General features: G+C 53.3%; 10 protein-coding genes across 10 annotated transcripts; 2 read left to right on the forward strand and 8 right to left on the reverse strand.

Annotated features, from left to right (window-relative positions):
• Positions 1 to 474: 474 nt before the first annotated feature.
• On the reverse strand, positions 475 to 1,568 carry IAQ61_008047 (uncharacterized protein; the record flags this gene model as incomplete). Its single annotated transcript, XM_066097823.1, has 5 exons — positions 475 to 709; positions 818 to 985; positions 1,095 to 1,244; positions 1,295 to 1,487; positions 1,550 to 1,568. 5 exons carry the CDS (start codon positions 1,566 to 1,568, stop codon positions 475 to 477), a joined length of 765 nt encoding a protein of 254 aa, XP_065952320.1.
• A 1,407-nt stretch (positions 1,569 to 2,975) lies between these two features.
• Positions 2,976 to 4,394, reverse strand: IAQ61_008048 (uncharacterized protein; the record flags this gene model as incomplete). Its single annotated transcript, XM_066097824.1, has 2 exons — positions 2,976 to 3,784; positions 3,854 to 4,394. The coding sequence occupies 2 exons, from the start codon at positions 4,392 to 4,394 to the stop codon at positions 2,976 to 2,978; spliced, it is 1,350 nt and encodes a 449-aa protein (XP_065952321.1).
• A 583-nt stretch (positions 4,395 to 4,977) lies between these two features.
• On the reverse strand, positions 4,978 to 7,279 carry IAQ61_008049 (uncharacterized protein; the record flags this gene model as incomplete). Its single annotated transcript, XM_003840435.2, has 4 exons — positions 4,978 to 5,083; positions 5,146 to 6,949; positions 7,001 to 7,034; positions 7,106 to 7,279. 4 exons carry the CDS (start codon positions 7,277 to 7,279, stop codon positions 4,978 to 4,980), a joined length of 2,118 nt encoding a protein of 705 aa, XP_003840483.2.
• A 170-nt stretch (positions 7,280 to 7,449) lies between these two features.
• Positions 7,450 to 8,010, forward strand: IAQ61_008050 (uncharacterized protein; the record flags this gene model as incomplete). The annotated part of the gene is made up of 2 exons (XM_066097825.1): positions 7,450 to 7,471; positions 7,661 to 8,010. 2 exons carry the CDS (start codon positions 7,450 to 7,452, stop codon positions 8,008 to 8,010), a joined length of 372 nt encoding a protein of 123 aa, XP_065952322.1.
• Positions 8,011 to 8,977: 967 nt separating this feature from the next.
• On the reverse strand, positions 8,978 to 10,038 carry IAQ61_008051 (uncharacterized protein; the record flags this gene model as incomplete). Its single annotated transcript, XM_003840434.1, has 5 exons — positions 8,978 to 9,183; positions 9,279 to 9,495; positions 9,585 to 9,660; positions 9,789 to 9,854; positions 9,986 to 10,038. 5 exons carry the CDS (start codon positions 10,036 to 10,038, stop codon positions 8,978 to 8,980), a joined length of 618 nt encoding a protein of 205 aa, XP_003840482.1.
• An 804-nt stretch (positions 10,039 to 10,842) lies between these two features.
• Positions 10,843 to 12,924, reverse strand: IAQ61_008052 (uncharacterized protein; the record flags this gene model as incomplete). Its single annotated transcript, XM_066097826.1, has 2 exons — positions 10,843 to 12,792; positions 12,880 to 12,924. The coding sequence occupies 2 exons, from the start codon at positions 12,922 to 12,924 to the stop codon at positions 10,843 to 10,845; spliced, it is 1,995 nt and encodes a 664-aa protein (XP_065952323.1).
• A 67-nt stretch (positions 12,925 to 12,991) lies between these two features.
• On the reverse strand, positions 12,992 to 13,318 carry IAQ61_008053 (uncharacterized protein; the record flags this gene model as incomplete). Its single annotated transcript, XM_003840431.1, has 1 exon — positions 12,992 to 13,318. One exon carries the CDS (start codon positions 13,316 to 13,318, stop codon positions 12,992 to 12,994), a length of 327 nt encoding a protein of 108 aa, XP_003840479.1.
• A 413-nt stretch (positions 13,319 to 13,731) lies between these two features.
• On the reverse strand, positions 13,732 to 14,451 carry IAQ61_008054 (uncharacterized protein; the record flags this gene model as incomplete). Its single annotated transcript, XM_066097827.1, has 1 exon — positions 13,732 to 14,451. One exon carries the CDS (start codon positions 14,449 to 14,451, stop codon positions 13,732 to 13,734), a length of 720 nt encoding a protein of 239 aa, XP_065952324.1.
• On the reverse strand, positions 14,452 to 17,627 carry IAQ61_008055 (uncharacterized protein). The gene is made up of 5 exons (XM_003840429.2): positions 16,996 to 17,627; positions 16,576 to 16,921; positions 15,474 to 16,525; positions 15,218 to 15,422; positions 14,452 to 15,168 (listed from the first exon to the last, which is right to left on the reverse strand). Exons 1-5 carry the CDS (start codon positions 17,110 to 17,112, stop codon positions 14,918 to 14,920), a joined length of 1,971 nt encoding a protein of 656 aa, XP_003840477.1. The 5' UTR covers positions 17,113 to 17,627; the 3' UTR covers positions 14,452 to 14,917.
• Positions 17,628 to 18,468: 841 nt separating this feature from the next.
• Positions 18,469 to 20,042, forward strand: IAQ61_008056 (uncharacterized protein; the record flags this gene model as incomplete). Its single annotated transcript, XM_003840428.1, has 4 exons — positions 18,469 to 18,567; positions 18,629 to 18,693; positions 18,748 to 18,880; positions 18,936 to 20,042. The coding sequence occupies 4 exons, from the start codon at positions 18,469 to 18,471 to the stop codon at positions 20,040 to 20,042; spliced, it is 1,404 nt and encodes a 467-aa protein (XP_003840476.1).
• Positions 20,043 to 20,518: the final 476 nt, after the last annotated feature.

The raw sequence follows: 20,518 nt of genomic DNA on the forward strand, positions 1-20,518 counted from the left end.
GGCATAGTGTCTGATTGCTCTTTCTTTCTGACACCCGCTGTACCGGCCCAGACTGTGTGTCCGCAACTTCCTGTCAACACAGCTAGGGAGGGGGAAGAGCCAAGGGGATATGGAAGTATACATCGCATTGTACCGTCCTATAACACTCTATCTTGAATATGTGATAAACTCCATGACAAAACTCCTCTTCAATGGTCTTTTGGCAGCAACTACAAACTGAGTCTTTGACTTTTAGTTGTGTTTTTGCCTTTCGGCCCAAGGCGAAAATAATCATATAGTCAGAAATCTACGACAAAGCCAGGGATGGTTTGGTAGATCATTTGTATTGCTTCTCAATATCGTATTCTATGCCATGTCTTAACATCTCATCGCATTTCCATACTTTCTAGGCAATACTCGATTCCATCATCTCTCCCTCTCATCTCCAGCATTCCATTACCATGCCTGTCCCAGGCCATTCCCTCTTCTCTCCCTCTACAAAGCCCACGCCAAAGCCCCGACCAACACAGCGACAACGCCCTTTGCCGCACCGCCAAGGCCGGCAGCAGCGGCAGCATTAGCAGTCTGCTGTGCAGGCGGCAGGGGAGATGTACTCGCAGCCGCACTCGCAGAAGCATTCAGACTGGCGCTCACGCTCGAGACTGCAGATCCAGATGCGCCGCTGGCGGCGGGTGCGGTGGTTGGTTCTGCGACGCCAGAGGGGCAGTGCCTGTTGATGTGTGTTAGTTTGGGGTTTGGATTTTGTGTGTGGTTGGTTGGGCATGCAAGAAGAAAAGGAGTGGGGAAGAAAAGGCGCAATGAAGGGAAAGAGGCGTACCAGTGGTCACCGTGGGGCTCGCAGGTAGTGGCCGTAACATCGTCATCGTGGTCGTGGTCATCACCGTCATGGTCGCTGTGGGACGGGGTAGGGGTTGGTGCAGCGGTTACAGTGAGAGCAGCGGTTCCGGGAGCCACGGTGGGCTCTGGGACGCCGGGAGGGCAGTGCCTTTGCATCGTTGTTAGTATTCTGCTATCTCGTTCTCTCCCTCTCTGTCCCATTTCTTTGTAGCGCTTTGGAGGGACACAGGATCTGTAAAGAGGAACAATCAACTTACCAGTGATCATCATGTGGTTCGCAGACTCCACTTGCCGTCGCAGAGACGCCATCGTGATCATGGTCATGGTCATGGTCGTCGCCGTCGGCATGAGGAGATGGTGAAGCCGCAGGAGGAGCCGTAGGTTCAGGAACGCCTGAGGGGCAGTGCCTGGTTTTTGCATTTAGCAGACTGTCGGTAGTTATGTAGAAGTTCCTTACCAGTGATCACCATGAGGTTCGCACGAAGCAGTAGCAGCAACGTTATCCTGCGCCACGGCCAGAGTCGCCGCCGCAACCAAGAGTGAAATGCTGAGCTTCATATTGACCTTGGAGTAGATTTCGTAACGACCGTCTCTCTCGTGGATGTGGTAGCGTGAGGAAACAAAGGACCGACTGACCCAATGTGCGCGTACTGTGTAGGTGTAAGACGAACAGTCGTGCAACTCCGCAAGAAACAAAGTTTTATAAGCCTACAGGTTACGCTCGCTTCCATGCACCATTTGTTTGCGTGGTCCACGGCCAAGGCTGTGGTGCGACTTGGCGATGGACATTGCGGTACTCAGATCCCGAATGTGTGCATTGCGATGGAGAAGTCTGGCTGAGGGTGCGAGGTCATTGGGCCATGGTGACAGCAATGTGGATATTGCCGAGGAGGAGATGCAGAGTAGCGTAGGCAAAACGAGGTGTTGGGGAGTTCGAATGCTCGAATACAGTGGCTTGGCGAAGGCGAAGGATGCTCCAGGTTGTTGGAATGGGGCAGGTCGGGAAGAAGGGTTGGCTAACCGATGACGCAGAAAGAGAGCATAGAAGGTTGTGGAATCAGATCTCTTGTAATTACGGATGGACATGTGAAAGAGGAGGTATATGCTGTATTGCCGCCAGAGATGTCTTAGCCGGAGAGCTCGGTTGGTGGAGATGGATGAAAAGGCGCAGGAAAGCGGAGTTGTAGAAACATACCTTAGGTACACAGCCTGGGTAAACTTCATGGTAACTATCCTGTATCCAAGAATATCCCGTCGCTCCATCCAGGGTGGACGCAGGTACCCGTTGCTTTGCTTATACATAAGCCCGAACATGTGTTTTCTGGTCCCAGTACTAACAATGTTTTGGTCACTAGGTCTTGTAGCCTGCATACTGGACGCAGGGAGATGATAGATAGACAATCATCAGTCTCGATTGGTTTCTTCTATTAGCTGCATAGATAAGCCTTTCCTAAAAGATTGGACAAGCTAGGTTGATCTTGCCGCCCGACAGTGTTCCATCTCACGGTAGGGGGATAGTCCAAATGCAAAGCCAGACCAGACAAAAACCAGACAAAACGAGCCGGTGCACCCATCCAGCAAATCAAACAACTCCACCAGCGCCAAAACGTCAATCATGGAAATATACACACGGGAATACATGTACTCATATCCTCCCACCAAAAACTACCCAAAAAACAGCAAACATCACCACCAACCGTATACACCAAACAAACAATCTCGTCAATGATTCATCTCATCGCCCATTCATTCGTGATGGAGCCCCCTCAAAATGGATGATAGACAAAAGGAAAAGAAGAAAAAAACTCCCCCAAGCAAAGGCGCCAGATCGACATGTCCACCATGCAAGAACAAGTCCAAACAACGCTAGTCATGCTTTTGACTCGTGAAATGTAGATCGAATGGGATAGAATGTGCAAGACCATGGCTGAATAAAAAGAAAGGGCTCGCCTACTCGCTTCGCAATGCAAAAAGGCTCATCCAACTTTGAGCCGTTATGAGAGGCTAAAGATGCGCAAAATATGGGACAGGGTTTGGATGACAGGAGCAAGATGAAGAGAGAAGGAGGGGGGAGTAAAGAGGGATAAGGGAGAGAGATGGAGAGATGAGGCAGCGACCAAAGTTTCAAAATGGCAGGATCAAAACATCTCATGCTCCAATCCGCCATACATATCCTCATCCCCATCGCTATCCCACTCCCTCTCCCTCATCGCATTCTCGTCCTCAAAGACAACCACCTTCTTTCCCCTCACACTCTCCGGCAGCGCCGGTACGTGCGGAACCTTGACACCATCCGGCACAACGGTGACGGCGCGCTCTTCCCGCTCCCTGCGCAGACTAGACCGGCTCCCGCGCTTGGACAAACGCGTCTTGGACCGCCTGCCTGCAGCCTTGCTGTTGCGCGGCGAGGCTGCGGATTTGAGGCGCTTGATGGTGCGTTCGTTGTCGAGCGCCGGTTCGAGCTCGGGCTCGGAGCTGGCGGAGAGCAGGTCCATGTCGGCTTCGCTGTCCGTGGTCATGGGAATGTATTCTGCGTCGTCAATGGAGAGGCGGGCTTTTCGCTTCTTGATGACTTTACCGAGACTGCGCGAGGAGGATGGGGGCTGGGACTCTGCTTCTGATTCGGAGAGGATGGGCTCGCACACGGGGACAGGAGGTGGGCTGTGAGAGGGTTCGCGGGGAGGAGGTGGGCTGTGCGAGGGCTGGCGGGCAGGAGGTGCAGACTCGTGTGAGTCGTGGCTTGTGGCTGGAGTAGGTGGATGGAGAGCTGGGAGCGGCGGTAGGGGTGGCAGGTCGGTGTGAAGAACGGATTGTAGCTCTTTTCGGGCGGAGGCGAGTTTGGATTCGAGGTTAGACACGCGCTTGGAGAGCCTCTTCTGTTTCTGGAGATCTTTCTTGCTGGGAGAGCGGTAGAGCGAGGGCGTGCGAGGAGTGCGGACGGGTGTCGCTGCTACTCTTAGTATCAATCCATTTTCCATCTGCCTGTTGAGATGGTTGTGTGTTGCTGGAGGCGTACCACAATTGTGCGACATTGCTGCCATGCCTGGACGCACGAAGACCTTGGGCGTGGGGAGAAGGCCCAGCTCTTTGGCTTCATGGTAGGCTGCTTCGGCCGCCTTCTTACGGTCGTCCAACAGTTGCTGTGCTTTGTCCTTTTCTGCGTCCACAGCTCCAGCTTTCCGCTTTCCCAGGACGTTGCCAAACATGGACGCCCATGCGCGCTGTAGGCGACCCAAAGTGCTCTCGTGGTTCCCTGATGTGACTGGCTGCGCAGACTCGGATACAACAGTCACGCTCGCAATCTGCTTCTGCATGTTTTTGATCTTATCAGAGTTCAATCTCCTCAACTCTGGCGCCGAATTTTCTCTACTGCTTTTCCGCGATGTTGGAGGCGGAGCTGCATTCTCCTCGTTGAACTTGTCGATTAGGTTGTCAATGGCGATATCCTTCCAGAGCTCATCAGGCGGCGGTCGTATGCTGTTGCTTGTATTTGTGTGTTCCCTGAAGCGCGATGCGCGTGGAGGATTCGACGGCGTCTCACTGCCCTCGTCGCTCATGATGCGATAGGTGTGGCTAATAGTCCCGTGAATTCAATCAGTCCGTGCCGCCGTGGTTGCTGGGGAGAACGTGTGATGGCACTGATGGGGGTTTCCTTGCGTGGCCAGCCAGGAGCCAACAAGGTGATGAGGTAGGAAATATTAGCCAGGAATGATGATGAATAGCTAGCCGGCGGGCACGGCAAAAGCAATGGAATCAATCGTGCGAGGAGCCGGGGGAGATTTGTTGGCGCCTTGGTCTCCTTGTCATTGTTTGTTTGGGAGACTGGTGCAGGGGTGATTTGCCAAAAACGCAATTGGTCCCTGCGTTTGTTGGCGTGGGCGAGTGTGTGTTGGCAATCGGAACGACGTTCACGTGTGACACACGTGCAAGAGTGTCACACCCGTCACACCGCACCTTGAGGGGTTTGGAACACGAGTAACCAAGCTGAAGTACACACATGCTCACCCTTCTATTTGTGACGCTATATTCGACAAGCGCCCAACCAGAGACATCAAGACACCACCGCGCTATCTAATGCAGCTCTAAATGCTGACCCTGGGACAACACCAATGCACATGCCATGCAACTCATGCAACCTATTTACAATTTCGCCTTGACCTTGGTCTCCTCCGCAAGCGCCTCCTCGTAGCAGTCGTCGAGATGCTGTCTAAAAGCCTTCGCCGTCTGCGGACGCTTCAACTTCAATCTGTATCCAGGTTAGCACAAGCTTGGTCTCGGGAGTCCTATGCTGATCCAGATAGCACTTACGTGGGAGTCAACAACTGGTTGTCAATCGTGAACGGGTCCAAGAACAATCGCACGTTCCTCACACGCTCGTAGCTGTTGAACTTGTTCTTCTTTCCAATCTTCTCCAGCTCCTTGAGTACCGCCTTCTCCAGCTTCTTGCTACTGAGCACCTCCCTGAGCTTCGCCACATCGCCCTCTGGAATCTTCTCGCCAAGCACCTTGGAGGCGAATTGCGGGAAGAGGTCTGGCGCAACACCGAAGATGGCAACGAGGAAGGACTGGTGCGAGTCGCCATGCACATAGGCCGACGCGAGCCATCCGCAGTTGGCAAGATAGACATTCTCGATGCGCTCAGGCGAGATGTACTCACCCTGCGCAAGCTTGAGCACATTCTTCCTACGGTCGATGACGGCGAAGCGACCGAGTTCGTCGACGGAGCAGATGTCGCCCGTGTGGAACCAGCCATCGGCATCAATGGCCTTCTGGGTCTCCTCGTCGTTGCGGAAGTACTCCCTGAACAGAGTCGTGGAGCGAATAAGCAACTCACCACGTGGGCATGGCTTGTCTGTGGACAGGTAGTCCATGTCGGGCACATCGAGGAGAGCGAGTTCGGAAGTGGGCGCAACACCACCGCAATTACTCGAGCTGAAGTCGCCCTCGTGCTGCACAAGACCCATAGCATACGTCTCTGTGAGACCGTAGCCCTGGGTGAAGTTGCTGGCGAATACGATGCGCAAGAACTGGTGCAAACTAGGGTCGATGGGCGCAGAACCGGTGACAAGAATTTTGCATCGGTCAAGACCAAGTCCAGCTGAGACTTTCTTCGCCCAAATACGATCGTAGAGCATGTGTTTATTGGTAGGATTCTGCTTGTCGTTGATGGCAGCCATTTTTGTGGCCACGGCATGACGAGAGAGCGCTCCCTTGACACCGGTAGCCTGAATAGTCGCTTCCTTGATCTTGGATCCGAACCTATTGTACAATCGCGGAACACCAGAGAAGATGGTCGGTCGTAGCGCTTGAAGGTCCTCCACCAACTCTGCAATGTTGCCGTGAAAGTAGCCAATGGCAGCTCCTGTAGCAAGCGCGCTGTGCTCACCCAACCGCTGGTAGATGTGTGCAAGAGGCAGGAAAGAGCAGATGACCTGGTTGGAGTCGGAGCCCATGAGCACCATACTTGAGCATGTAGCAGCATGTGCATTTCCATGGGTCAGGACAACGCCCTTGGGATTTCCTGTTGTGCCAGAAGTATAGTTGACCGTTACGGTGTCCTCGGGTCTGGGTGGGTTCATGGGGAGGGGCTGGGTCTCTCCCAAAAGCTCAACATCGCGGATGTAGTGTATGGTGACGCCGAGCTCGCTCGCCAGCGAGTTGAGAAGGTCGCCCTTGGACTCTCCCGGAAGTTCACCTGCAGACAACGGGTCTAGGACAATGATGATCTTGAGTGTAGGGAGACGTGGCTTCAGCTTTAGCAGTGATATGACGTGATTCATGCCAGTGACGACACAAGTCAACTCAGCGTGATTGATGATGTACTCGGTGGTGTCTGGCCCGAGCGTGTCGTAGATGGACACAGTGTAGAGACCTTGTGACATGGCTCCCAAATCGGTAATCTGCCACTCAGGCCTATTTTGACACCACAAGCCAATGCCATATTTGCTAGCCGTGACGCCGGCCCCTCTGTGCAGATGGACCAGCCCGGCGCCAAAGTGTTTCCTCCGTTGTCCGATAGTCTCATAGTCTTCCCAGACATAGGGGCCGAATTTCTTTGTATCGGGATCGTATGGGCGATGGCCAAGGCACTTGTTCTTTGGGTATCTCGCGACTACGATATAAGATTAGTCCGTGCGATAGGAAACAGCTTCGACAGCCTCACCTGAATGCTCGAATGCTTCGTGCGCCGTGGAGATCTGTTTATCCAGTGTCAACACCGTGTGCTAAGGAGCCACCAATTTCCCGGTGCATCTTCAAGTGACCCTACCTCCGGTACCAACGTATCTAGCAGAGGCTTGTCCGCGAACCTCCAGTGTCTGTAAACTGCGCTCCGTCCCGGTGCTGACGAGCCAGGTAGTGGGACACTGTAGGGCTGTCCTTTTGGTGGAGGAGCGTGTAGCTCTTTGGCGCGGGCGAGCTGCGCATCCTGGGTTCCGAACATGATGGTGGCGGATTACTAGATTGCAACGGTAGGTGAGATTTAAGCTGCGTTTGGGAATGCAAGTCCTGGTGGTGGTGTGGTGGTGGTGGCGCAAGCGAGTATGCACACTCTCTCAGGATTTGGCGGAAGGATTCACTGGAAAGTGAAGGGAAAGGTAACCCTTTTCCATCATGGCCATCAGCACTTGTCCAGGTAAAGCAACGGGGTTCAGAGGCGTCGGCGTGGCCGACGAACGCTCCCATGACATACCTGGGGGCTTAGCGCACCACTATTCTGGGGAAACGCAAGCAACAAACCGGGGCCGGCTTCTGGCGCAGCTTGAGGAGCCTTCCGAAACTATAGGAGATTGAAAGATGGGAATCGATAGTCGATAGGCAACAGACAATGGACAATTGACCGGATGGACAATCTGGGGTAACAGAGGCGGGCAAGCACATTCAACAAAAGAGACAAACCAACACGTTAGGATTCCGAAGCAAGGCGGATTCATAAAGGATGGAACCCACAATTGGGCCAGGTCTGCCTCGGCACGTCTGGGACGTGACGCGCCAAACCGGATTCAAAACTGGGCCGAATCCTCTATGCTGAGGCTTTCGGACTCGGATGTCCATGGTTGTTTTGGGACATGTGCCCCGAATGGTCTGTATTGCCCATCCCACCGTATGCAGATGGGGCCTCGTATCCCCGTGATGCCCTCTTCTCTCTTTCTCTCCACAGGTGTTGAAAAGTAGGGGTACACACGTTGGTGGTGGAGAGGAGGACAAAGGTCGTCGGCTGTCGGCTGGGTTTGGCGTCTGTTTGCGCAAGGTTGCAGATGGAAGATGTGCACATGCGCCCATGCGTAACTGACTGACTGCATCATCGTCATCATCTTCACATGCGCGCACATGTGAGATGACTAGGGAGGTTGAGAGTAGAGTAGAGGGCACACCTAGGAGATCTGTGACGGTACGCGGAAGCGGAAGCCAGCGCATGTGCACTCGCGTTTAGTACAAGCTGGCTTGCTATTGGACCGCACCGGCACCGTGCCAGTTGGGAAACATGCCTCGGTATCTTGGGTTGGCTGGGGGGCTATCTGCGTCTGTCGATAGTACGAGAGTCTGATGTATTGCACGGTAAGACTAGAAAGTTCGAGGTTACCCCCACTTCAAGACGCGTCTCTTGATACCGGTACTGATCACTGCGAGCCAGACGCCGAAACCCGTGACGGGGGTAATTCAGTTTACCTCCCTCATTCTTGTTCACAGGAGGGACAAATCCGATGCTAAGAAGAGATAGAAGTGACCCTCCCTCCTTCATTCGTTCGAGTTGAACGGGGGATGCAAAGTCTTGTACTCTATATCACATACATCACTTCTGCTAAGATTGGGCGATATTGGTGATCGCGCAGACTTCCGTCTTTATACCATGAAATCGCGTCTTTGTTTTATTCGTATCAGTCACGAAAAAGCTGTCGTCTAGTAGATCTGGCAAAAGGGGGTGGACTAAACCCATGTCGACGTGCACTGTAGCTCGATACGATGAACACGACGACTCAACCCCCATTCCTTCCATAATTCCCTACAACACCATCCTGCTACGTTTCTCTCCACACTCCCCACAGTTTACAACAACTGCCAACAACCTACCCCTATTCCCTAATTCCCCTCTCGCACTATATCCACTGTCCTACTCACTCGTTACACTCCCCAAACTTCCCTAACTCCCCGCCGCCAATCTCCAACAAACATTCATCAAGGCCGCCGTAGCACTGACATGCGCAGCAGTCCTCGACAGCGTAACATTACCCACATACGACGGGTAATGCACCAGCAACTTGGCAATAACATGGAAGCCCAAGAGATTCACAATCTGCGCATCGTTGGGCGCCGTGACTTGTGCGAGTGCGGCGGTGAGTGCAAAGGCTGTTTTGTATGGACAGGCACGAATTAGCATATGCGTGTTCTTCCTCTTCCTTTTTTTTGAAGCGTGGACATGGAAAGAAGCAAGCACCACTTACCGCCAAAGTTCTCCAACACCGCATAGTGCGCACTGTGAAGTCGCAACGGTAGACCCCTCAGCTCCTGGATGTGGGCGCGGGGATGCTCGACATCGAGGCCCTCGGCGCGGCCCATGGCTTGTCCAGCGGCGGAAATGACGCCCGTTGCGGCAAAGGTCCAGAAGATGTAGAGGGCGGAGAGGGCGGGGATGGCGCGGCCGGATGTTATCGCTGTGGCCTGTGTTGTTGTTTGTTAGGCATGTGTGCATGGAGTGGGAAAGAGAAGAGGAAGAGGAGAAAGGATGTAAATGAAGGCAAAGAACTTACACCAACACCAGGAAGCAATTTTATAAGAGCATGTGTGAGCGATTGTGTAATACTTCCCGGTTTCGTAAGGTACGAGCTGCATCATTACACACATTAGCCAACTTGTGCTTCTTCCTCATTCTTGTTCCTTTTTTTTTCTCCTGCTGTCTCCCACGTCCCTTCTCCCTGTCACCCACGAAACCAAACAAGATCAGGAAGACTCACGTAACAGGTACCATCGCCAAATACGACGGTATAGCCAACAATGTAGCCGCTCCACTTGGATTCTCCCTACAGACATGTCAGCCATCATTCACAAAACCCCTATCCTTTTCAAGACTGGATAGGTAATATTAGCCATATCTCGTCTCCATTAACGAGATCAACAGCCACCCCATCCAACAAGAAATGTATATACTCACACGCCATTCGCAGCCGCCTTACGCTTAGCCTGTCTCTTCTTATCGTCTGCCATTCTGTCCTACTCTTATTCCCACTTCTCTCTTTTCTCTTTCCCAGACTAAAAATCACGCAATCCAGTCGACCCGAAATCTCTCAAAATCTTGTTACAGAAAACAGAAGAACGCAAGATCAACAAGGGAAAAAAAGATCATCGGGCCAGCAGCCATCATCCGACTTTAATTCCCTCTACCACCTACATTGTCTCCCCCTGCGAGCCGCCGGATCCGCGCCCACCCGGGCATTTGTCAACGCCGAGGACGGAGCTAGTGAGGGCTTGGGAAGGTGGGGAAGAAGGGTTTAAGTTAGGTCATGAATTCAGGTGATGCCACGGGTGTTTGCGCATCGATGATTGCTTTGCTTTGCTAAGATGGGGTGTTGTGCAGTGGGTAGCGGACACGTATCCCGGTTGCTTTTATGAGATATGTGATGTGCGTTGGTTGATTCTTGGCTGGGATGTGGATGTAGACTGAGATGCGTTAAAATCGAAGGGGTGGGGATAGGCGGGGTAGCGCTGCAGCGTGGTTGTGGAACGCTGAATCAGTTGGGGGAGGGGAGCTGGGTTGTATAAAAGTGTGAGCTTGGTGTGTTTGTGTGTGACTTGAGATACCTAAATCTTGCTCACGGTTTGATATCCATATGGCTACGAATGGAATAACAATGGCATGCTTTTTTCTTCTACGCCAGGTTTACATCTACATTGAGATCTAGCTGTGTCTTCATGCATAAGTACCCATCATTCTAGATACAATCCATGTCATCCACACAAGACTCTACTCAGTAGTGTCCTCCTAGTCCAACCCTCAACCTCCAAGTTATCCTACTTCTTCCTCTGCTTAGCTCCACCCTTCTTCTCACTTCCCGTTGCCTGTGCAGCAGCCTTCTCCTCCTTGGCCTTCTCCAACTTGCCCTGAGCTGGTACTTTCAATTCCTTGTCTCCATCGGCATGCGCAGCAAGTGGCTTGTTCGCATCCTTTTCCTCGACTTCCTCATCATCTCCACCCTGTCCAAATTCATTGACACGGTTGTAGTCAACCTTGTATTTCCATGTCTGGAACAGGTAGACGAAGAATATGACGTCGTCGCGGAGTGTAGCCAGGCGATGCAGCGTGGGCATCTTGATGGTGAAGGCAAACAAGTCGTCAATGAAGGTGTTGAGGAACTTGTAGGTCATGGCCCGCCCGGGCATGTGTGCCACAGATTGGAGACGGTAGTTGATGTAGAGGGCGGGCACCATCATCAGGAAGCCATAGGCATAGACGGATCCGACAAGAGTGGTGATGATGAATGAGTACCAAGACTTGTGTGTCTCATACATGAGGGAGTAGATGGCATACGCCACGAGCAGGGGTACGGCGACCATGTAGAGGTAGCGGAAGGCGACAGCGTCATATTCCTCCGTCTTCTTCTCCGTCTCAGAGAGCACGTGTTTATCCTCAAAGACGACGCTGTAAGGAAGCCAGGAACCAGGAGGAGTAGGGCGCACGCGGACATTGACAGACTTGGTGATTTTCCAAGCTTCGATAGCCATGCCCATGCCCTGGCCAAAAAGGATCATGTACGAGGTGTTTTCGTTATTGTCAATCAAGTAGAGCAAGATGACGGCTTGCATGAAGACATTGGCAATGATGGTTCGGACAGATGTACCCACGTTGTCCTTCTTCTTGCGCCAATGCTGAACGTCGTTCTTGAAGGCCAGCATCTCGAAGATCATGTGGAAGATGGAGACGACCGCAGTGAGGGCAAGGAGATACGAGTTACTGTCGATGAGAATCTCCTTGAACATCTCAATCTCAGATCCGTCGCCGCCTCCAGTAGTAGACTGGCCAGCTGCGGCTGCTTGCGCATTGGCATTCAGGTTTTCGTCCACGGCGGCAAAGATGTTGAACTTCCAGTGAGCCAGATTGTTGAGCTTGACGTGGAGCGGCAGAGTGGTGACGGTGTCGTTGATCTCAATCATGTGCTTCTTGAGTTGCCAAAAGGTGTTTGTGAAGACAATGGGATAGTACCAGCCATTCATGCCGGTAGCATCGCGTGCGCCAGTAGCCTCGAGTGTGATGTACTTTCTTGGTCCAGGATGCAGGTTGGCGTAGGCAAGAGTACCAGCGTCTGGAATCAAGGAAATGCTGAAGTTGGAATGATAGTAGGATGCAACAATCTTTGGTTGCGCCTTCTCCTCCTCAGTCTCCACCTCGGCCCTCTCAGGCATATCACTCAACAGGTTCCTCGTCTTCGCAATCTTCTTCTTGGGCTGGTACTGCGTCAACGGGCGGATAAAGTGATAGGCTTTCTCGGTACTGTAACCCGGTTTCTGTGGGTCAAGCACACTACCGCTCTGGGCGACGTAGAAATGCGCTAGGAGGGTGGCGTTGTGTTGCACATCCTTGGGCACCTTGAACTCGGTGTTAATCTCCCTGTTCTGGCTATAGTCTCCAAACTTGAAGTTCTTCTCCTCAATCAGAAGCGATTCCGTGGGCATGCTGTCGAGCGGGGGCATGGCAATGGACGAGGAGATGTACATGGAGAAGTCGACCTCGGTGCCAACGGGCCACATGGGCGCAACATTATATGGGATGATGCTATGTTGTACGCCAGCATCGTATGAACGGGGACGGTTCTCCCACGCGGGAATCGCAACAGGCTGGCCGTTGGCGGACGGAGGAGCAACCGAAGTTCCGTCTTGCGAAGGAACCGGCGTGACAGGAGCCTTGGATGCCTGTGGCAGAATATACTTCATAGCACCCTGAATCAGGAGGAAGATACCGACGCTCTGTACAATCGTCCTGATCGGCTGCATTGGACGTTAGCCATGATGAGCAGACGGGACTTGAGGGGGGCCACAGTAGCCACCACTTACCCCTTTGCCCTCCTCGGCCGGTGCTGCTGCTTGTGCGTCAGGCATCGTGATGACTGCAGCGAAGAGATACAAACGCGTGATGAAAGTCTACGAAGAAGGAATCCGAAGAATATCAGGCAAACGCCGCGCGGGTGGGAATCTCTGACCTGCCAAGCATGTCTGCATCCAGAACCTTAGCTAGGTCAAGGGCTAGGCTAGGGACTTGAAGCCGCAACAGTGAAGCCAAGGCCAGGGTCCAGCGGTGGTCGGCCAGCCCGCGACTGGAAACGGCAGAACCTTGGAACTTTGAAGACGAGCAAGGTTGCGGCACGGCGCATTCGGTGACGAAGTGGCCGGGGTGGGTACCGTAGGTACTAACAGTCTGTACACACTGCACGGTGTGTGAGTATGCGTCACTCGTCGAGTCGACCATGGCCTTTGTCGTGACTGGGACCTGCATCTGGTGTCACTTTGTCGTCTGGCCGTTTGTCTTCGTGACGACTACATACACACACTCACTTCATTGACTTTCTCCGTGCGTCTGACAACGCTCTCTTTGATTGAATACATACCCACACATATATATTTACATCTCTATATACCCATCTATCTACCACACCCTACTTTTTGGCCGCGACTTTACTTTGCGTTCCGAACCCCAGTCCTGCCCCATTCCGATACCGGCACAGCCCTACCACGAACCACGATACAGCCAAAACACATGGCAGACCCCAACACCGCAACAGCCGGCAACGGCACGGCCAAGCAGCCCGTTGTCTGCGTATTGTACAGTTCCCCATTCTCCCCGCATGTCCCCGCAAAACACGACTGCGTACTGACAGCTCGACAAGCTGCGGCGCCTCCCAGGGCACCTCACCAGTGCACATGGCCGCCGCCCGCGCCCTTGCCCACGCCCTCCACGCCGCCAACACCAAGCTCGTCTACGGCGGCGGCACTGTCGGCCTCATGGGCGAAGTAGCCCGAACCCTCGTCTCGCTCAGCGGGCCCGACAGCGTCCACGGCATCATCCCCGCACCCCTCGTCAAATTCGAACAAAACTATGACCCCAACGATCCGTCTGGCCACTCCATTGACGCCTCTGTATACGGTCGCACAACCATCGTCAAAGACATGCACACGCGCAAGCAAGCCATGGCCCAGGAGGTCATCAATGGTGGACCTGGTGGTGGTTTCGTTGCGCTGAGTGGCGGCTACGGCACATTTGAGGAGCTGATGGAGGTTACGACGTGGAATCAGCTGGGCATACATAGCATGCCCGTCATCGTCTTCAATGTGGATGGCTATTGGACGGGCTTGATTGACTGGGTGAAGAATGCAGTGACGAGTGGATTCATTGCGCCGACGAATGCGGGCATCCTGGTCGAGGCCTTGAGTGCCGACGAGGTTATGACACATCTGAGGGACTATGAGAATGCGCCGGGGAGGTTCAATTTGACCTGGAACGAACAGTAGTAGATTCGACAATGACATCAGGACATCGTCCCTCGCCTCGATGCGAATGCCAATGTAGATATCAAACCGAATTCCAATGTAGATGTCAAATGCCTCATGTTCAAACGAGTCTATAGTCATATTCTGCCGAAAGTATTTCTAGATTCACTTCAATAGTTCGTTATAAACAATAATCGCAACGTCAGAGTCCGATAGTAGGATAACTACGGCCTACGAAACATTACCCATTCCCATGATACCTATAAGAAAATACGCAATGTATTAACCAGTAGAGCGGCTTCACCAAGCGCCCACGTTCGAATGGGAAACTTCAGTTGCGGCCACAACACCATGCCATGCTGGAAAAGACCTGTTCAATGGTTCGCCGAAGCTTTCCTCCCCCGATCCTGGGCAAAATATGCATGCAGACGTATATATCACCGGATAGAGACACCGGTGGTCAACTAGACAAGCAAAAGTATTCGTGAAATGCAGAAGTATCGGAATCTCACCGGCGGTCCATATCCTGTCGCATCAATCATAAGCAGCCACCAATAGTCTGCTGATCGAGAATCGAGACTTTGATCAATCATGTTCATCAAAATATTCAAAAGCCTGGCAGCTGGAATCCAAAACCCGGTACGGCAGGCGGGACCATAACGCCTTGATCCGGTCGGGGCGAAATGTGGCGAGGATCATTGACAGGACGATGGTCCTGCTTGCGAAACTTTGGCGGGCCTTGATCCAATCCACCGCGTCCTGCATTGTGGAGTTCTCCACGGCTATTGAAGTCACCGCGGCCACCAAAGCCACCACGGCCACCGCGCGGTGCATCAGCAGCAACACGTCTGCTGATAGCTGTGTATGGTTAGATGGCAGAAGACAAAATTCGGACTGTACAGCTTACCCTTGGATGATACTCCCGCGCCAATCTCAATGTCAGGTTCTTCAATGACCATGCCTCCTTCTAGCATACGGCCACCCGTTCCCCCATGCTCAGCGTTGAGAGCCCACTTACGATCAGCATCAGTGAGTCGGAATATCGGGATCACGCTGATGCCAGATTGGTAGTCACTGCAATCGCGGGGTCCAAAGCCAACACCCCATCGAGTCTAGAATGATTAGTTGAAAGCATCAGCAAAGCACTACAAAATCAATCTCACCTGGCGCGCTTTCGTTTGCGCAACGGGGTCCTGGAGGCTGTCCATGCCTTCTTTGGCTGCAACTGCATCCGGACGAGTCATCATCTTGACAAAGGCATGCCGCTTTTCCTGGTTGACAATACAAGTCTGAACTCTACCAAAACGAGAAAAGATGCTGCGAATCTCACTTTCTGTCCCACCAGCACCGCCTACAAATAGGGTACGACTAAGTACTCTAATATGGTCGCGGGGCAGTGTATCATCCCACTCGATATACTTGGACTGACCATGTGCCGCTCTAGGGGGGCTTGGCTGTCGTCGGGGTGGACTGCGTTGACGGTATTCATTACGGTCATTACGGCCGCCACGTTGCTTACCACGACTGCGACCTCGCTCACCTGGCTCAAAGCGTAGCGCATTGCCATCAGGGCCAGCATTGGGATCGTAGACACCATACGTGGGACTCTCCCGACGATTAGGATTAGGCGGAGATTTACGCAGAGGGGACCGATTTCGTTGATAATCAGGCGAACGGCTACGGTCCCGCATTCTAGTATCATGTTGATCATACCGTTCAAGTTGGCTAACATTCTGGACGACAGGCTGCACTTGCGGCAACGGTGGTGGTAAAGTCATAGGCTGCGGTGGAGCAGGCGGCAAAGCTGCTCCTCCAGTTTGAGCTGCTGCCAATGCATTCAGTACCTGTATAGCCTGCTCTGGAGCAATTGAGCCTACGCTCATTGCTTGTAGTATCTGACCAGCTAACTCGCTCATGCCGGCGGGCGGGGGTGGCAAAGCACTCTGTGCAGTGGATGCAGCTGGTGGTGGAGGAACAAATCCAGGCGGAGGCGGTGGTGGCCCACCTTGTAGGAAAGGAAAAGAGGGTGCTGCCGGAGGAGCATTAGTTGAAGCGACTTGCTGGTTCAAGCTAGCAAGTGCGGCAAATTGAGCACCAGCGATCTGTGGAATCTGGGTTTGAACATGCGGAGGTGGAGGCTGCTGGTTAGTCTGGCCACCGAAGGCCTGTGCTACAGCATTACCGTTCGAGAGAGTAGCGGGTGCAGACTGCACGTCTAGTAGGTCATATTAGAACAAGTTGGAAGAACGACTGAGCCAAACCTACTGCTCTGTCCACCATTGAGCAATTGCTTGAAGGTTGCAAGCATGTCTGATGGGAATGTCTGCCCCCGTTGCCATATGTCTAGGAGCTTCGATATCTTTTCCCTTTGGCTATCAGGGGCTGACTGGGCAAGATTGGTCATCAAGACAGGTAGCACGTCTCGAATCAACTGGACGCCAGAAGCAAAAGTGCCCGACGCAGCGCTCTTGGACACAGCTTGACCAGAAGCCTTGGCTTTCTCTAACCACTGTCGAGCGACAGCATCTACAACGTATATTACTCCGAGTTTGTGGGTGGCAGCGCTGTTCTGAAACTGTTGGACAATCCTCTGGATGATGAGGTGTTCGGACTAGAAGCAAACGCATATCCTTAGCAACGATCGAGCATGGACGGCACGGGAAATGAAAGGCGTAGCCAGCATACCTGAATGTTGTCCACACATATTTGCGTGATGGTCTTGATTTTCGTGGGCGTTACCCCCGGTGGCTTCAAAGCTTGTAGGGACTGCAATTGTGTTGACAACTCCTCCATCGCTGCCATGATTAGGTTCAATATGCCAGACCAGACTCGACGAGAAAGAAAATCAAAAGGTGCCACAACTTGAGCTGTTCTAGATCCTAGTCCTAGGCGTGCGCTACGAGCACCGAGATGGCAAACACACGCAAACAATACTCGAGTCCCTAAGCAGAAGCCGAAGGCTAGTGATCTACTTGAATGTAGAGGATGAGGCACGCAGGCAGTTGCAGCTGCAGCGGCGGTGAGAGTGCGTGATGAGATTCTTTGGAGCTGAGCGCGCTTTCCAAGGCTGGTGTGCGCTGTACTCTAGGGCACGACCACGTTACTGGTGAGAGCGGACGGCGCAAGTGCTTACACGGGGTGCGAGTGAGTCGCGGAGATGTAGGGAGTCAAGTAGGCAAAGTGAAATGGGGTTTTGCGAGAATGAGTGACGGTCTAATGTGAGGCGCAGTTGCAGAGCCCTACGTGATGCGATGCTTAGGTGGATGGAAAAATGAAGACGGCGGTGGCAGGGCAGGTGCGACAAACCAAACATGGACGTTAGTCGGAAGAAAGAAAGGTCCGGCGCGCGGGGATGACGCTAGATTCCCTGTTTCCAGCACGTGACCGCTGTGTGGCTTTGACCCTTGGCGCTCGCTCCCGTCTGGCTTCTTGGGACGAGATGCTGTACTTGGAGTACTCCTACTAGTAGTAGCTGTGTACTACCTATGTACTTTATAGTGCATGCTGTAAGTAGTACATGTCAGGTAGATACCCATGTACAATATAGTCGGTCCCTACACGCGGGAAAGCGCTGACCCGAGCGAGGAGCGTTTACTGTATAAGAGAGCAGATATGCACACAGAGCCTCACTGCGTCCAGATCCAGTACCGGCACCGGTACCGGCACCTAGCTATGCACCCAGAGTTCCTAGATTCTGGTGCAATCTATGTAGGGCTTGGAGCGAAGGTTGCGCGCACTGCCTTTTCTCTACCCAACGTTGACATCAGATTTTCACAAGCATCCAGTCGTCCAGTCGGATAGGTGGACAATCCGAGAATGATATAGCTAACCAAGCTGACCGACCGCAAGCTGTGATGAGTTTCGGCCGTCACAGATTTCATCTTAAAAAAAGCAACGGCTCGCCGGCCTGTCAGCTAGTGCTTGAATGCTGCCATGTAGGTATCACGTCACGCACTGTAAAAAGCAGCTTCGGCCTGTCCTGCTCCATCTGCGATCGGCAACGAGGAACGGAAGCTTTTCTTTCGGGTGCGCGCGCGCGATGATGACGATGACGGCCGTGCTTTTGCTGTGAGCCGAATTTCTCCATCGTCAAAGCCGCTAGCATTTAACCACTTTTTCATCCCACCATTCTCTCCATCATCCCCTCAATCCCACACCATGGCTTCCGCTCTCCGTCTCTCGAGCGCATTCCGCGCCGCCGCCCCTCTGCGGACTACAGCCTTCAATGGCTTCCGCTGCTACTCTAGCAAGACCACCGTAGGCGCACTTTCTGCACCCACACCTGGTCGAAGAAGCCTGCTAACCCGGTCAATGGCAGTCCTTGAAGGAGACCTTCGCTAACAAGCTGCCCGGCGAGATCGAGAAGATCAAGAAGCTTCGCAAGTAGGCAGCCAGTGCAATGCGCGACGTGGCAACACATGGTTAACAGGACATCAGGGAGCATGGCAACAAGGTCATTGGCGAGGTCACTCTGGACCAGGTCTACGGCGGTGCCCGTGGCATCAAGTCCCTAGTCTGGGAGGGATCTGTCCTCGACTCCGAGGAGGGTATCCGTTTCCGTGGCAAGACGGTACGTCACATCTCAGCGCAGCCAGCTGAGGTTTGCATCACTCACAGCAGGCTAGATCCCCGAATGCCAAAAGCTCCTCCCCAAGGCCCCCGGTGGCCAGGAGCCTCTTCCAGAAGGTCTCTTTTGGCTTCTGTTGACCGGCGAAGTCCCCTCCGAGCAGCAAGTTCGCGACCTCTCGGCCGAATGGGCTGCCCGCTCCGATGTTCCCAAGTTTGTCGAGGAGCTCATCGACCGCTGCCCCAGCGACCTCCACCCCATGGCCCAGTTCTCGCTCGCCGTCACTGCTCTCGAGCACGAGTCTAACTTCGCCAAAGCCTATGCCAAGGGCATTCCCAAGTCCCAGTACTGGGAGCACACCTTTGAGGACTCGATGGACCTCATTGCTAAGCTGCCCACAATTGCGGCCAAGATCTACCGCAACGTCTACAAGGACGGAAAGGTTGCGCCCATCCAGAAGGACAAGGATTATGCCTTCAACTTGGCCAACCAGCTCGGTTTCTCCGAGAACAAGGACTTTGTTGAGCTGATGCGCTTGTACCTCACCATCCACACTGACCATGAAGGCGGCAACGTCAGCGCCCACACCACTCACTTGGTCGGCTCCGCACTCAGCTCACCCTATCTCTCCTTGGCTGCTGGTCTCAATGGTCTTGCTGGCCCTCTCCACGGACTTGCCAACCAGGAAGTGCTCGTCTGGCTGCAGAAGATGAAGAAGGCTATCGGCAATGACCTCAGCGACCAGGCCATCAAGGATTACCTATGGTCCACTCTCAAGGCTGGCCAAGTCGTTCCCGGATACGGCCACGCTGTTCTCCGCAAGACCGACCCCCGCTACGTTTCGCAGCGCGAGTTTGCCCAGAAGCACTTGCCCGATGACCCCATGTTCAAGCTGGTCAGCCAGGTCTACAAGATTGCGCCCGGCGTCCTTACCGAGCACGGCAAGACGAAGAACCCGTACCCCAACGTTGACGCCCACTCTGGTGTTCTCCTGCAATACTACGGCCTTACCGAGCAGAACTACTACACTGTTCTCTTCGGTGTCTCGCGTGCTCTTGGTGTGCTTCCCCAGCTCATTATTGACCGCGCTGTGGGTGCGCCCATTGAGAGGCCCAAGTCTTTCAGCACTGAGGCTTACGCAAAGTTGGTGGGCGCCACCTTGTAAGAGTATTGCACGCGTTTGCACGATGGTCCAGCGACTATGGAAGAACTTGCTTGTAACTCGAAAGATACCTTGTCCTGTGTAGAAATAAAACTGTATGGATAAGGGTTAGGAGCGTTCCGGCGCCGTGATTTGATGATTGATTAGGGCACCTGTGGCTTGTTGCAATACCATCTCGTAAGAATTGACGAAAACTCCGCTCTCCAAAAGAAGTATGAGGCTGTGTACACTATGTTTCTGTATCATGATCTGTAAGCTAGTCGGAGCACTATGTAGCAATATGCAAGTCATGTCGGCGATGCCAGCGATGCCAGCCCTGCCAGGAATGTCGGCGGTGTGAGAATGAGCGAGCACGATCAGCTCTCATGGCAGGGAGGCCAAGCCGTCCGTATCAGCTCTCGGTGAGCGATGGGGAACCGAGCGGTTTGTTGAACTTGTGCCAATGCGTCCGGTGTCACACCGAACTTCAACAAACATTT

The sequence above is a fragment of the Plenodomus lingam genome (genome assembly GCF_022343315.1).
Source record: "Plenodomus lingam strain CAN1 chromosome Unknown contig_3, whole genome shotgun sequence".
Lineage (NCBI taxonomy): Eukaryota > Fungi > Ascomycota > Dothideomycetes > Pleosporales > Leptosphaeriaceae > Plenodomus > Plenodomus lingam.

Bases quoted from the DNA above. Each gene is read 5' to 3' on its own strand.
- IAQ61_008055 (XM_003840429.2), bottom strand. From the start codon at position 17,112: ATGGCAGCGATGGAGGAGTTGTCAACACAATTGCAGTCCCTACAAGCT. The intron at 16,526-16,575 runs GTAGGTTTGGCT...ATGACCTACTAG, and splicing joins GCTCAATGGTGGACAGAGCA to ACGTGCAGTCTGCACCCGCT. The intron at 15,423-15,473 runs GTGAGATTGATT...TAATCATTCTAG, and splicing joins CGCAAACGAAAGCGCGCCAG to ACTCGATGGGGTGTTGGCTT.